The 15,389-nt window shown below is 51.4% G+C and overlaps 1 protein-coding gene across 6 annotated transcripts in view; it reads left to right on the top strand.

Moving 5' to 3' along the window:
• Positions 1–15,389, top strand: part of YTHDC2 (YTH N6-methyladenosine RNA binding protein C2) — a 276,916-nt gene that overhangs the window by 240,498 nt on the left and 21,029 nt on the right. For all 6 annotated transcript variants that reach the window (XM_075325002.1, XM_075325005.1, XM_075325003.1 and 3 more), the window contains exon 29: positions 11,269–11,451. In XM_075325002.1, coding sequence (XP_075181117.1) covers positions 11,269–11,451 — 183 coding nt within the window. The remainder of the gene's footprint in view (positions 1–11,268; positions 11,452–15,389) is intronic.

Here is a 15,389-nt window from a genome sequence, read left to right as displayed (position 1 = left end):
TAGTGCACGCCCACGGCTCCCTCTTCCTCACAGAGCGCTAGCAGCCATTACTAGCAGCAAGGCTGACACTGGGGATCTTCAGAGACGAGCTCCAACAGCGCTGGGAGCCCAGGCAGGGAATCTGGTGGTCACACAAACGCTGAGGGCGGTCGGTAAGCAGCACCTGTTACTAGGTGCTTGCTCCCCTGGGTGCAGAAGTGTATATTTATATCCATACTTTGTATACATTTACTCTGTACGGCCGCACTGTTGCCTTGGCTATATACCCTCTGATTGCTCTAAAAGGAGACAACAGCATGTCGTCCGAAAAAAGCAAGGGTGCCAGGGCACAGGTTTACTTTGCAACCTGTACCTCATGTGCGGCTATGCTACCTGCAGGTTCCTCCTATCCTCATTGTGCGCAATGCTCGGCCCCTGTGACACTCACTCAGCCGGAGCCTTTGCCACTGGTGGGACCCTCAGCCCAGGTGGAACAATCGGCTGCCACCGTCCAGGTGACAGGGACAGAGTTTGCAGTATTTGCTGACAAACTTTCTGAGTCTATGGATAGATGGTCTGCTAAGATTCTAGAGGCTTTGCAGTCCAGACTAGTAACACAGATCCCGGGCACTGTTGAATCATTGTCCCCAGGCCCCCCTAGGTTGGAGCAGCAACGTGCTCCTGGGGCGACTCATAGCTCCCACGGTGAGGACTATGACACGGACCGCAGTCCCAGGCCAGCTAAGCGGGCTCGCCGGGAGCTTCCCTCGACTTCATCACAGTGTTCAGGGTCTCAGCATGAGGAATCTCTGGAAGATGAAGCGGAGGTGGCAGATCAGGGCTCTGATTCTGACGCCGCTCTCAACCTTGATACACCTGAAGGGGACGCCATAGTAAATGACCTTATAGCGTCCATCAATCAGGTGTTAGATCTTTCTCCTCCAACTCCTCAGATTGAGGAGTCAGCTTCTCAGCAGGAGAAATTCCATTTTAGGTTTCCTAAACGAGCACGGAGTGCATTTCTTGATCACTCCGACTTCAGAGATACAGTCCAGAAACACCGAGCTTTTCCAGATAAGCGCTTTACTAAGCGCCTTAATGACACACGTTATCCCTTTCCCCCTGACGTAGTCAAGGGTTGGGCTCAGTGTCCCAAGGTGGATCCTCCAGTCTCCAGACTGGCGGCTAGATCCATAGTTCCAGTGGCAGATGGTGCATCACTCAAGGATGCCACTGACAGGCAGATAGAGCTCCTGATGAAATCTATCTATGAGGCTATAGGCGCGTCTTTTGCTCCGGCATTTGCAGCCGTATGGGCACTCCAAGCTATCTCAGCTTGTCAGTCTGAGATTAATGCAGTTACACGTGCCTCTACTCCACAGGTTGTGTCCTTAACCTCTCAGGCGTCGGCGTTTGCGTCCTACGCCATGAATGCTGTCCTGGACTCTGCGAGCCGTACGGCGGTAGCATCCGCCAATTCGGTGGCAGTCCGCAGGGCTATGTGGCTACGTGAATGGAAGGCAGACTCTGCTTCCAAGAAGTTCTTAACCGGTTTGCCATTTTCTGGCGACCGCCTGTTTGGCGAGCAATTGGATGAAATCATTAAACAATCCAAGGGAAAGGAATCGTCCTTGCCCCAGTCCAAACCCAACAGACCTCCACAAAGGAAGGTACAATCGAGATTTCGGTCCTTTCGGACCTCAGCCAAGTCTCAATTCTCCTCGTCCAACAGGCCACAGAAGGGTCAGAGGAACTCTGACTCATGGCGGTCTAAGTCACGTCCTAAAAAGACCGCCGGAGGAACCGCTCCCAAAGCGGCCTCCTCATGACTTTCGGCCTCCCCAAACCGCATCCTCGGTCGGTGGCAGGCTCTCCCGCTTTTGCGACGCCTGGTTGCCACATGTCCAAGACCGATGGGTGAGAGGCATTCTGTCTCACGGTTACAAGATAGAATTCCGCTCTCGTCCTCCGACTCGTTTCTTCAGAACATCTCCGCCCCCCGAGCGAGCCGATGCTCTTCTTCAGGCGGTGAGCACTCTGAAAACAGAAGGAGTGGTGATCCCGGTTCCCCTTCAGCAATGGGGTCAAGGTTTCTACTCCAACTTGTTTGTAGTGCCAAAAAAGGACGGATCTTTCCGTCCCGTCCTGGACCTCAAGCTGCTCAACAAACATGTGAACGCCAGGCGATTCCGGATGGAATCCCTCCTCTCCGTCATCGCCTCGATGTCCCAAGGAGACTTCCTAGCATCAATCGACATCAGAGATGCTTATCTCCACGTGCCGATTGCACCAGAGCATCAGCGCTTCCTGCGTTTCGCCATCGGGAACGAACACTTTCAGTTCGTGGCGCTGCCCTTTGGCCTGGCGACAGCCCCTCGGGTCTTCACCAAGGTCATGGCAACAGTGGTAGCGGTCCTGCACTCGCAGGGACACTCGGTGATCCCTTACTTAGACGATCTCCTGGTCAAGGCCCCCTCTCAGGTGGCATGCCAACACAGCCTGAACATTGCTCTGGAGACTCTCCAGAGATTCGGGTGGATCATCAATTTCCCAAAGTCAAAATTGACTCCGACCCAATCGCTGACATATCTCGGGATGGAGTTTCACACTCTCTCAGCGATAGTGAAACTTCCGCTGGACAAACAACGTTCACTACGGACAGGGGTGCAATCTCTCCTTCGAGCCCAGTCGCACCCCTTGAGACGCCTCATGCACTTCCTAGGGAAGATGGTGGCGGCAATGGAGACAGTTCCATTTGCGCAGTTTCATCTGCGTCCACTTCAATGGGACATTCTCCGAAAATGGGACAGGAAGTCGACGTCTCTCGACAGGAACGTCTCCCTGTCTCGGACAGCCAAGGCCTCTCTTCAGTGGTGGCTTCTTCCCACGTCTTTGTCGAAGGGGAAATCATTTCTGCCCCCATCCTGGGCGGTGGTCACGACGGATGCGAGTCTGTCAGGGTGGGGAGCGGTCTTCCTCCACCACAGGGCTCAGGGTACCTGGACTCAGCCAGAGTCCTCCCTGCAGATCAATGTTCTGGAGATAAGGGCAGTGTATCTAGCCCTAAAGGCGTTCCAGCCGTGGCTGGAGGGCAGGCAGATCCGAATTCAGTCGGACAACGCCACGGCAGTGGCATACATCAACCACCAAGGCGGCACACGCAGTCGGCAAGCCTTCCAGGAAGTTCGGCGGATTCTGCTGTGGGTGGAAGCCACAGCCTCCACCATCTCCGCAGTTCACATCCCGGGCGTAGAAAACTGGGAAGCAGACTTTCTCAGTCACCAGGGCATGGATGCAGGGGAATGGTCTCTTCACCCAGAAGTGTTTCAAGAGATCTGTTGCCACTGGGGGAAGCCGGACGTCGACCTAAAGGCGTCCCGGCACAACAACAAGGTCCCGGCATTCATGGCACGGTCTCAAGATCACAAAGCTCTGGCAGCAGACGCCTTAGTTCAGGATTGGTCGCAGTTTCGACTGCCTTATGTATTTCCTCCTCTGGCCCTACTGCCCAGAGTATTACGCAAGATCAGGTCCGACTGCAGCCGCGCCATCCTCATCGCCCCAGACTGGCCGAGGAGGTCGTGGTACCCAGATCTGTGGCATCTCACGGTGGGTCAACCGTGGACACTGCCAGACCGTCCAGACTTACTGTCTCAAGGGCCATTTTTCCATCTGAATTCTGCGGCCCTCAACCTGACTGTGTGGCCATTGAGTCCTGGATCCTAGCGTCTTTAGGGTTATCTCAAGAGGTCATTGCCACTATGAGACAGGCCAGGAAACCAACGTCCGCCAAGATCTACCACAGGACGTGGAGAATCTTCTTATCCTGGTGCTCTGATCAGGGTTTTTCTCCCTGGCCATTTGCCTTGCCCACTTTTCTGTCCTTCCTTCAATCCGGACTGGAAAAGGGTTTGTCTCTCGGCTCCCTTAAGGGACAAGTATCGGCGCTATCTGTGTTTTTTCAAAAGCGTCTAGCCAGGCTTCCGCAGGTCCGCACGTTCCTGCAGGGAGTTTGTCACATAGTCCCTCCTTACAAGCGTCCGCTAGAACCTTGGGATCTGAACAGGGTACTAACGGCTCTTCAGAAACCACCTTTCGAGCCAATGAGAGAGATTTCTCTTTCACGCCTTTCGCAAAAGGTGGTCTTCCTAGTGGCAGTCACATCACTTCGGAGAGTGTCGGAGCTGGCTGCACTGTCATGCAAAGCCCCCTTCCTGGTGTTCCACCAGGACAAGGTGGTTCTGCGTCCGGTTCCGGAATTTCTCCCTAAGGTGGTATCCCCTTTTCATCTTAATCAGGATATCTCCTTACCTTCTTTTTGCCCTCATCCAGTTCACCAATGTGAAAAGGATTTGCACTTGTTAAATCTCGTGAGAGCACTCAGGCTCTACATTTCACGCACGGCGCCCCTGCGCCGTTCTGATGCACTCTTTGTCCTTGTCGCTGGCCAGCGTAAGGGGTCGCAGGCTTCCAAGTCAACCTTGGCTAGATGGATCAAGGAACCGATTCTTGAAGCCTACCGTTCCTCTGGGCTTCCGATTCCTTCAGGGCTGAAAGCCCATTCTACCAGAGCCGTAGGTGCGTCCTGGGCATTGCGGCACCAGGCTACGGCTCAGCAGGTGTGTCAGGCGGCTACCTGGTCGAGTCTGCACACTTTTACAAAACACTATCAGGTGCATGCATATGCTTCGGCAGATGCCGCCCTAGGTAGGCGAGTCATTCAGGCGGCAGTTGCACACCTGTAAGAAGAGGCCGTTTTTTGTTTTTTTTTCGGCTCTTTTTATCGAGGTATTCTTTTACCCACCCAGGGATTGCTTTTGGACATCCCAATTGTCTGGGTCTCCCAATGGAGCGACAAAGAAGAAGGGAATTTTGTTTACTTACCGTAAATTCCTTTTCTTCTAGCTCCTATTGGGAGACCCAGCACCCGCCCCTGTTCCCTTCGGGCTGTTGTTTTTTTGTGTACACATGTTGTTCATGTTCATTGTTCTTTGGTTCATGGTTCAGTTCTCCGAACATCCTTCGGATTGAATTTACCTTAGACCAATTTATAAGTTTCCTCCTTCCTGCTTTGGCACCAAAACTGATGGGCCCGTGATGCACGGGAGGGTGTATAGCAGAGGGGAGGGGTTACACTTTTTAAAGTGTAATACTTTGTGTGGCCTCCGGAGGCAGAAGCTATACACCCAATTGTCTGGGTCTCCCAATAGGAACTAGAAGAAAAGGAATTTACGGTAAGTAAACAAAATTCCCTTCTTTTCCAGTGTGTTCCATGTTTACGCCCTGTGTTTCCAGGTACCTGTCCCACGTGTCAGTGTTCTGCGTGCTACCTGTCGGTTACAGTGTGCAGGTGCCTTTCTCTCTACACTAGTTTTTACCTGTGTGCAAGTGACACAAGTGTGCCAGTGTTTCTTTATGTACCAGTTCTCATCAGTGTGCTAGTCCTCGTACTTGTCCACTCTCCAGCGGGCCAGCGTTTCTCTAGGCACTGACCTGTTCCTGTGTGCCACCGTTTCCCTGTACCTGTTCACTTCCCAGTGTACCACTGTCTGCGGCAAGCCTGTGTGTTCCAATACCCAGGTGCTTTGGGGATCCTGCCCGCTATTCCGTGGGCCAGCGTTTCTACATACATTTGTTTACTTTGGTGTATCAGGGTTTTCACAAGCCCTTACACTAATTAGTGTAACAGGGTTTCTATACGCACCTGTCTACACCACTGTAACAGCGTTGTGTGAGCCTTCCCACTGTTTAGGGTGTCAGGTCTCTATTTGCACCTGTCAGTTTCAGTGTGCTAAAGGTTTTTTCTACCAACCTGTCCACCATTCAGATTGAAGGTTCCATAGACCTGTCCACTTGCCTGTGTACCAGTGTCTCTATATGTCGGCCCATCTCCCAGGGTGACAGAATCCACTATTCAGTGTTTTCTCTATCCACCCACTCACCATCCGGGGTGCTAGTACTCCAAAACGTACCCTCTGTATTGTGTGCAGCGTTTTTATATCCCCCTGTCTACTACAGCGTGAGAGTGATTTGGAGAGCCTGCCCACTCACCTATGGGCCAGCACTTTTCAGCACCAGAAGCCGGATACAGCAGCAGGCTTGAGTGCTTTGTTCAGCCTTTCCGCTCACCTTCAACCTAGGCGAGAGCTCCATCCAACACTACCCCATGAGGCGGCCCGCTAACAGCGGCCGCATTCAGTGCCAGGATCCAGGATCAATGAGCATGCCCACTATCCAAGGGGCTAGCGTTTCTCCTGACCAGAAGCTGGTTACCGTAACAGGTATGTGTTGCCCTGCTCACGACCCACCGAGTCAAACGTACTACCAGTCAGGTATCTCCTTCTTCTTTTTCGACTGAGGCGAGGACTGTGGTCTCCATGGACCGGCAGCAACTGTCATTAGGTTGCTCCCCAGTGATCCGGGGGTTTTCCCCTACTTCAGACCACTCATTCAGGTAAACAGAAGGTAAGCCAGGATCCCCTGGCCAGTTCATTGTCTTCTCTTTCTGCAGCAATTATTTACTCACTTCTCAACGATCTGCAGCCATCTCCTACCTCACACCATACGTGTAGCGTGATCTTGAGGTAAGGCAACACGCGACCTTCTGACTGGAGGGTCGTGTGATTCACTCCCTGCAACAACCACGGACCCCATGATGCAGCACAGCAGCAGCAGCTCTCATTTGGTCGCTTCCCAGTGGCCCGGGACCTTCTCCTACCTCGCACCGTTCATTTAAGGTAGCCACAAGGTAGGGTTTTTTCTCTCTTGACCGTGCGCTGCCTGCATCGCTTCTTGAAGCAGCAGTCATTTTGGTTTTCAAATGTGGTTAGCAGGGTGCAGCTCTGTCTGCTAACCAGTATGTTGTCCGTTTTACTTCCTGCCACCTTCCCCGGGTGGTTCGTAGTACTTCTCGTATCTGCCTATTTCTTGGCCTAGAACAGACTTGACCGCACCCTCCACTAGGGTTCCGGCCATGCACTGTAAAGGTTTAAAACCTTATATCGTTACTTACGTTTTCTCTCTTTCAGATAGAGATCAGATCTCCTCAGTTCCTTCACAGTCAACATATGAAGTTAAGAACCAGACACAGGATCGTCTAACCAGTACTGAGTCCACGGAGGACCAGCTTCACCAAGGGACTTCTACTATCCTGTCAGCCCAGTCATTGGGCTCACTCTTCCGGACAAGCTGTAAGGTTTCATATAATTGTCTGTCTACTTTCCGCAGCAGAATTCTTCAGGGAGTCCTGAATGCTCAGGCCACCGGGGGTTTCCACCCGAACACTCAACACTACAGCGAGAGGTCCCCGTCTGATCTGCCAATCTCCGCTAACACCTAGACAGGACCTACTTCCGTTTCAGGCCAAGAGGGGTCTTCTTTTCCCCTGTCCCGGGTCTACCTCATTTTCCCCCTCTCCTAGTCATTCTGGATGTCTCTTGGAGATGTGCTAGACCTCTCCGAAGTCCCTGCCATGCCAAATCCCGCGACCACTCGCCACGGCTTGGTCTCAGACGCTTGTGCATTCCTGCACTTTTCAATCAGAGTTCCTGCCAGACCATTTAAACTCACGTATTGATATTTTACTCATTCTTCCGTCACTCCTCCGTTTTTTCCTTGCCACCTTCCAAGGATAGGCGTCACTCCTCTGGTCGACTAGCACTTAGGCCGGTCACATAGTCCGAGCCCTTCTTTGAGTCCCCACTGAAGAGGTTCCTCTTTCTCCCTTTACAGGTCATACATAGCTAGAGCCCTCCCCCATAGGGGGTTCTCCTTCCAGTAATTCACTTCAATGGTCATCTGGTACCCGATTCCAAAGTTCGAGTTTTCCCAGTCATGCCATTGTAGTTGCCCGGACTCCCTTCTCCTGTCTGTCCGGTCATTGTGAAAATTGATTATTGGATTTCCTTAGCTCCTTCACCTTGTCTTTTTTTCTCCGGACTTCTCAAGTCCTCTGGACCGCTTCTATACACAGGGGAATTATCTTCCGTATCATTTTCCTGCCTGCAGGCTATTTCGTCCACTAGGGTCAGATCACTCCCCTCAGGTACTGTGTATTCAATAGGTCGAGTTCCCCTAGGGCGGAATCCCCTTACATTCTTCTCAAGTATCTCGATTCTCCTGCATCATTTTGGGCAGTCGATTTCCCCTTTTATTTGTCCTGCGGTAGTAAAGGGCCAAGGCTCCGTTGGCCTCCGCTTACCTGGCACCTACCTCTACCAGGTGCCCTAGTTCTTCACTCATTCTCCACTCTCAAACGTGGTACCAGGTCCTGTCGGGGTTTTTTTTCTCTCCTAGCCCGACCTATTGCTGTCAGTCGCCCTAGCTCCTTAGCTTTATTAGGTACAGGCCTCAGAGGATGCAGTTTTTCCCTGATCATCCTATTCCCCAGTACATGCATTTTACACTAGTTCTTAGTACTCCCTAAGTACTCTAACTCTTCTCCTGTACTTCGGCCCCTAGCCAGATAGGGGTTCCCTACGGGGTCTAGGACCAGGTTCCGGTTACTGAACCTTGTCTCTGTTAATCCGGTTTTCGGGTCTTTCTCTTCCCACCCTTGGGGACTGCTTTAGGACGTCCCATGGTTTCCTGTGTCCCCCAATGAAGCGATAGAGAAAAGTAGATTTTGGGTACTCACCGTAAAATCTCTTTCTTGGAGCCTTCATTGGGGGACACAGCACCCGCCCTTTTCTAAGACTTCAATGGATCCGGAATGTTCTGGATTTCAAGCTTCTGCTCGTACTGCTTTTACACAAACTGTTCTCCTCAGCTCCGGTCAGTGGGTGTATACTGCGTGGGAGGAGCCAACTTTCTTATTTGCATAGTGTCACCTCCTAGTCCCAGCAGCATACACCCATGGTTTCCTGTGTCCCTCAATGAAGGCTCCAAGAAAGAGATTTTACGGTGAGTACCCAAAATCTACTTTTTCCAGTGTAAAACCAGATTGTTGGTTTTTCCATTACTGATGATTAAAAAATGTATAAAATGTACAATTAGACTGTGTGTGTGTGTGTGTGTGTGTGTGTCTGTGTGTGTGTGAATTCTGGTCTGCCTGATTTTCTGCTTGAGTCACACTTATGGACACTAATATAATTTTTTTATGCATTTTATACAAAAAAATCACTTTCATGTAAAAAAAGCATCACGGTGCCTGTGCTTGTAAAATGTTGAGTGGCATTTTGACAATAAGCCAAATGTCTACTTTCAGAGAATATATAGGTTCAATACTGACATTTAAACCGCCAGTCTTGATAATTGCTTCACATTATTCTTTGTAAACAGAGAGCCTCTCACTGCTTCATGAGTCTATAGTAAGGACAGTATTAAACTGATGGCAGGTTCCTTTTAAACAAAACTGAAAACTAATTATTAGGAAAATAATTAAAATGCTAATATTTATTCAGTCCTGAGAAGAGAGCTCTGAAGGAAGAATTGCATTGGCCTTTTATAAGTGAAGACGTCAGAGGGGTAAATAATGCACTTTGGAAACCTGAGCACACTCATTGCCGCTATCTAGCAAACTGTAACTAACATTTTACAGTAGGTAGAACTTGCATATCGGCCATTATTCACTGGTGTCAAGGGTGAAAGACATAGAACACTCCTGTGTGAATTCAGCGGACTCTGAATTACTAAGGCTCTATTAACCTAACATCAAGTATTTTTTGTGCTGCTTTTTCTAATAGTACAGCAGTTTGTCCCTATAATAAGCTGCTCTTAAGGAGCCTCTGAGATTCCCTTTAAGGGGTACTTCTCACATAGCGAGATCACTGCTGAGTCACAGGTTTTGTGATGTACCAGTGACCTCATCAGCGATCTCGCTGTGTGTGACACTAAACAGCGACCTGGCCCCTGCTGTGAAATCGCTGATCGTTACACACTGTTCTGGTTCATTTTTTGCGCGTTGGTCACCCGCTGTGCAGCACGCATCAGTGTGTTTGACGGCGGAGACCAACAAGCACCAACTCTGTAAGCAGCGTACGCTGGTAACCAGGGTAAATATCGGGTAACTAAGCAAAGCGCTTTGCTTAGTAACCCGATGTGTACCCTGGCTATGTGTGCAGGGAGCCAGCGCTAAGCGAAGTACGCTGGTAACCAAGGTAAATATTGGGTAACCAAGCAAAGTGCTTTGCTTAGTTACCCGATATTTACCCTGGCTATGTGTGCAGGGAGCCAGCGCTAAGCGGAGTACGCTGGTAACCAAGGTAAATATTGGGTAACCAAGCAAAGCGCTTTGCTTAGTTACCCGATATTTACCTTGCTTACCAAGCGCAGAGTGGCTGATGGCTGGTCGCTGGTGAGATCTGCCTGATTGACAGCTCACCAGTGCCCATGAGCGACGTACCAGCGATCCTGACCAGGTCATATCGTGGTCGGAATCGCTGGTACGTCATTTAGTGAGATGGTACCCTAAGGGGTATTTTGCACGTTGCGACATCGCTACTGCGATATCGTCGGGGTCAAATCAAAAGTGACGCACATCCGGCGCCGGTAATGACGTCACAACGTGTAAAGCCTAGAAGCACCGATAAACGATCGAAAAAGCGTCGAAAATTGGTGATCTGTGTAGTGTCGGTCATTTCCATAATTTCGCTGCAGCGACAGGTACGATGTTGTTCCTCGTTCCTGCGGCAGCACACATCGCTGTGTATGAAGCTGCAGGAGCGAGGAACATCTCCTTACCTGCGTCCCGCCTGCAATGAGGAAGGAAGCAGGTGGGCGGGATGTTTACGTTCCGCTCATCTCCGCCTCTCCGCTTCTATTGGCCGCCTGCCGCGTGACGTCGCTGTGACGCCACACGACCCGCCCCCTTAGGAAGGAGGCGGGTTGCCGGCCAGAGCGACGTTGCAGGGCAGGTAAGTGCGTGTGAAGCTGCCGTAGTGATAATGTTCACTACGGCAGCTATCACAAGAGATCGCATGTGCGACGGGGACTATCGTGCTCGGCATCGCTACAATCGGCTAGTGATGTCGCAGCGTGCAAAGTACCCCTAAGTGTTGTGTCCTGCCCAAAGCACTTAACACCTAATTTGCATATGTATAAAAATGCTTACTACTGGGCAACACAGCAGAAGATAAAAGATATAAAGGTGTCAATGGATTTATATCTCAAAGACCTGCATGTCCGGATATTCGGTTGGGGGGTGGGGAGATCGCTGGATAATCATACTGACCGATTCCTTTTATATAGTCCAGTATTCATATAACAGATTTGATTCAAATTCTTTATGAAGGTAACACATCATATTGTGCCATTTTATTTTGTCATCTTGTTTTGTATTTCTTTATGTAGGGCTTTGCTAGAATGTGTTCGGAGATTGGGCTGGAGAAGAGTAAAGATTGGGGTTCCACCAGTCTTGGGGGAGTCTTTAAACTGGAATGGATACGAAAGGAGAGCGTTCCTTTTCAGCATACACACCATTTACTGAACCCATGGAATGATAATAAGAAGGTTCAGATAAGCCGTGATGGACAGGTACGGTTTCCAGAGGAACTTTGCAGATCACTTTTCCAGTGCAATACTTCCACATCCTGCTTTATGCTATTCATACTATAGTTTCCCTTAGAAATATATTTTACTGTTCAGTACAGTTGCTTGTGAATTTTACATGAACATCGAGCACTGCCAGTTATATAGAACTTTTAGTGTTTTTTCTTCGGCGCTCTATTGGGAGACCCAGACGATTGGGTGTATAGCACTGCCTCCGGAGGCCACACAAAGCAATTACACTAAAAAGTGTAAGGCCCCTCCCCTTCTGGCTATACACCCCCAGTGGGATCACTGGCTCACCAGTTTTCTGCTTTGTGCGAAGGAGGTCAGACATCCACGCATAGCTCCACTGTTTGTAGTCAGCAGTAGCTGCTGGCTATATCGGATGGAAGAAAAGAGGGCCCATATGGGGCCCCCAGCATGCTCCCTTCTCACCCGCGGTGGTGCTTGTAAGGTTGAGGTACCTATTGCTGGTACAGAGGCTGGAGCCCACATGCTGTTTTCCTTCCACATCCCCTGGAGGGCTCTGTGGAAGTGGGATCTTGCCGGCCCCCAAGCCCTGGGGCCGGGCTCCATCCACAGACCCAGAGAACCTGCTGGATTTGGAGCGGGAGTGCCGTTCAGGGACAAGGCCCTGCAACTTTCAGGTACTCTGTGTCCCCGGCAGGCACGGACACTCTCAAGGCTTGCTGAGCGTTATAGTGCGCCGGGGACAGTAGCGCTGTGTGCTGGGGTTAGGTCACTGCAGCTTTGCTGAGTGACGTTACATGTTGGGAACTACGCTGCGACTTGTGGTGCGCCGGGGACTTTGCGCCGACCGCGCTTTTACGGCGGCGGCGCTTCTAACTTTAGCCCCCGGCTTCTGCGGCCTAGCGCCGCTTCGTTCCCGCCCCCACCCTGTCAATCAGGGTAGGGGAGAGACGCTGCTCAATTGGCAGCGCCGAGGGCTGGAGCTTTATTTACATGCTCCAGCCCTCTCACTAGGCACAGGGGGAAGCAGACTTCCCGCTCTTCGTCGGTGTACGCCCAGGGCCCGCCCCCCCTCTCCACAAGGACGCCGGCAGCCATTACACATGCGGTCTGGCTGGGGAAAGGCAGCAGGCTCTGGGAGACCCAGACTAGAGGGATTTCTGGCGACCACACACCGCTCCTAAGCGGGCGGTAAGCAGCACAGTAGTGCTGGCCCCTCTAGTGCCTCAGTGATATATTAGTGTACTTTTTTCGTGGTACCATATATATATATATTTTTATATAGTGCACTGTAAGGTCGCTTCTTGGCTGGACACCCTGTACTGCTCTGAGGAGGCAGCAACATGTCATCCGCAAAACGCAAGGCTGCCAAGGCACGGGCTGCGTACACTGTTTGTACAGCATGTGGGGCTGATCTACCGGCAGGCTCCAATGACTCACATTGTGTGCAATGTTCAGTCCCAGTGGCACTTCGTCAGCCAGAGCCTATTGTGGTGGTAGCCCAGGCAGAGACGCCTGTGAACCCTGCCCCGGTGACGGGGACAGACTTTGCAGTGTTTGCTGATAAAATGTCTGTGACTATGACAAAGATCCTGGAGACCTTGCAGGCCAGGCCAGTTCCTCAGACCATGGACACTGCTGTGTCTATGCTCTCCGGTCCCCCTCAGTTGGAACTAATCCGTACTTCAAGGGGGTCTCAAGCATCACAAGCTGAAGTCTCTGAATCAGATGACAGTCCCAGGCAGCCTAAGCGAGCTCGCTGGGAAAGACCCTCGACGTCATCACACTGCTCAGGGTCTCAGCGAGAAGAGTCTCTCTGTGATGAGACTGAGGACGGGGATCAGGATTCTAATCCTGAGGCCCCTCTCAATCTGGATGCACCTGATGGTGACGCCATGGTTAATGACCTTATATCGGCGATTAATAGACTGTTGGATATTTCTCCCCCAGCTCCTTCAGCAGAGGAGGCAGCTGCACAGCAGGAGAAGTTCCATTTCCTGTATCCCAAGCGTAAATTAAGTGCTTTTTTGGACCACTCTGACTTCAGAGAATCAATCCAGAAGCACGACGCTCATCCAGACAAGCGTTTCTCTAAACGTTCTAAGGATACCCGTTATCCTTTTCCCTCTGAAGTGGCCAAACGCTGGACCCAGTGTCCAAAGGTGGATCCCCCAATTTCCAAGCTTGCGGCTAGATCCATAGTCGCAGTAGAGGATGGCGCTTCACTTAAAGATGCCAACGACAGACAGATGGACCTTTGGTTGAAATCTGTCTATGAAGCTATCGGCGCGTCGTTTGCTCCAGCATTCGCGGCCGTGTGGGCACTCCAAGCTATTTCAGCTGGTTTAGCACAGGTGGATGCTATCATGCATCCAGCAGTACCGCAGGTGGCGTCCCTAACTTCGCAAATGTCTGCGTTTGCGACCTATGCTATCAATGCTATCCTAGAATCTACGAGCCGTACCTCTATGGCGGCCGCCAATTCTGTGGTTTTGCGCAGAGCCTTATGGTTAAAGGACTGGAAAGCAGATGCTGGTTCCAAAAAATGCTTAACCAGCTTGCCATTATCTAGAGACAGACTGTTTGGTGAGCCATTGGCTGAAATCATAAAACAGTCCAAGGGTAAGGACTCTTCCTTGCCACAACCCAGAGCAAGTAAACCTCAACAGAAAAAGTGGCAGTCGAGGTTTCGGTCCTTTCGAGGCTCGGGCAAGGCCCAATTCTCCTCGTCCAAAACGACTCAGAAAGGACAAGGGAGCTCAGATTCCTGGCGGGCTCACTCACGCCCCAGGAAAGCAAATGGAGGAACCGCTTCCAAGGCGGCTACCTCATGACTTTCGGCCTCCTCCCTCCGCATCCTCGGTCGGTGGCAGGCTCTCCCGCTTTTGCGACATTTGGCTGTCACAGGTCAAAGACCGGTGGGTAACAGACATTTTGTCTCGCGGGTACAGAATCGAGTTCAGTTCTCGGCCTCCACTTCGGTTCTTCAGAACCTCCCCACACCCCAACCGAGCAGATGCCCTGCTGCAGGCGGTGGACTCTCTAAGAGCAGAAGGAGTCGTGATCCCTGTCCCCCCTCAGGAACGGGGGCGAGGATTTTACTCCAATCTCTTTGTGGTTCCAAAAAAGGACGGCTCCTTCCGTCCTGTTCTGGACCTAAAACTGCTCAACAAGCATGTGAACGCCAGGCGGTTCCGGATGGAATCCCTCCGCTCAGTCATTGCCTCAATGTCCCAAGGAGATTTCCTAGCATCAATAGACATCAAAGATGCTTATCTCCACGTGCCGATTGCTACGGAGCACCAGCGCTTTCTACGCTTCGTGATAGGAGACGACCATCTTCAGTTCGTGGCTCTGCCATTTGGTCTGGCGACAGCCCCTCGGGTGTTCACCAAGATCATGGCAGCAGTGGTAGCAGTCTTGCACTCTCACGGACACTCTGTGATCCCTTACTTGGACGATCTACTGGTCAAGGCACCCTCTCAGGAGGCATGCCAACTCAGCCTGACTTTTGCACTGGAGACTCTCCAGGCGTTCGGGTGGATCATCAACTTCCCAAAGTCAAATCTGTCACCGACCCAATCACTAACGTATCTTGGCATGGAGTTTCATACTCTCTCAGCGATAGTGAAGCTTCCGCTGGACAAGCAGCGGTCTCTACAGACTGGGGTGCAGGCTCTCCTTCAAAGTCAGTCGCACTCCTTAAGACGCCTCATGCACTTCCTCGGGAAGATGGTGGCGGCAATAGAGGCGGTTCCGTTTGCGCAGTTTCATCTGCGTCCACTTCAATGGGACATTCTCCGCCAATGGGACGGGAAGTCAATATCCCTGGACAGGAAAGTCTCCCTTTCCCAGACGGCCAAGGACTCTCTGCAGTGGTGGCTCCTTTCCACCTCATTATCACAGGGAAGATCCTTCCTACCACCGTCCTGGGCGGTGGTCACGACAGACGC

This window comes from Anomaloglossus baeobatrachus, chromosome 1 (genome assembly GCF_048569485.1).
Source record: "Anomaloglossus baeobatrachus isolate aAnoBae1 chromosome 1, aAnoBae1.hap1, whole genome shotgun sequence".
Taxonomy (NCBI): Eukaryota; Metazoa; Chordata; class Amphibia; order Anura; family Aromobatidae; genus Anomaloglossus; species Anomaloglossus baeobatrachus.
This window is presented reverse-complemented; position numbering and strand designations above follow the sequence as displayed.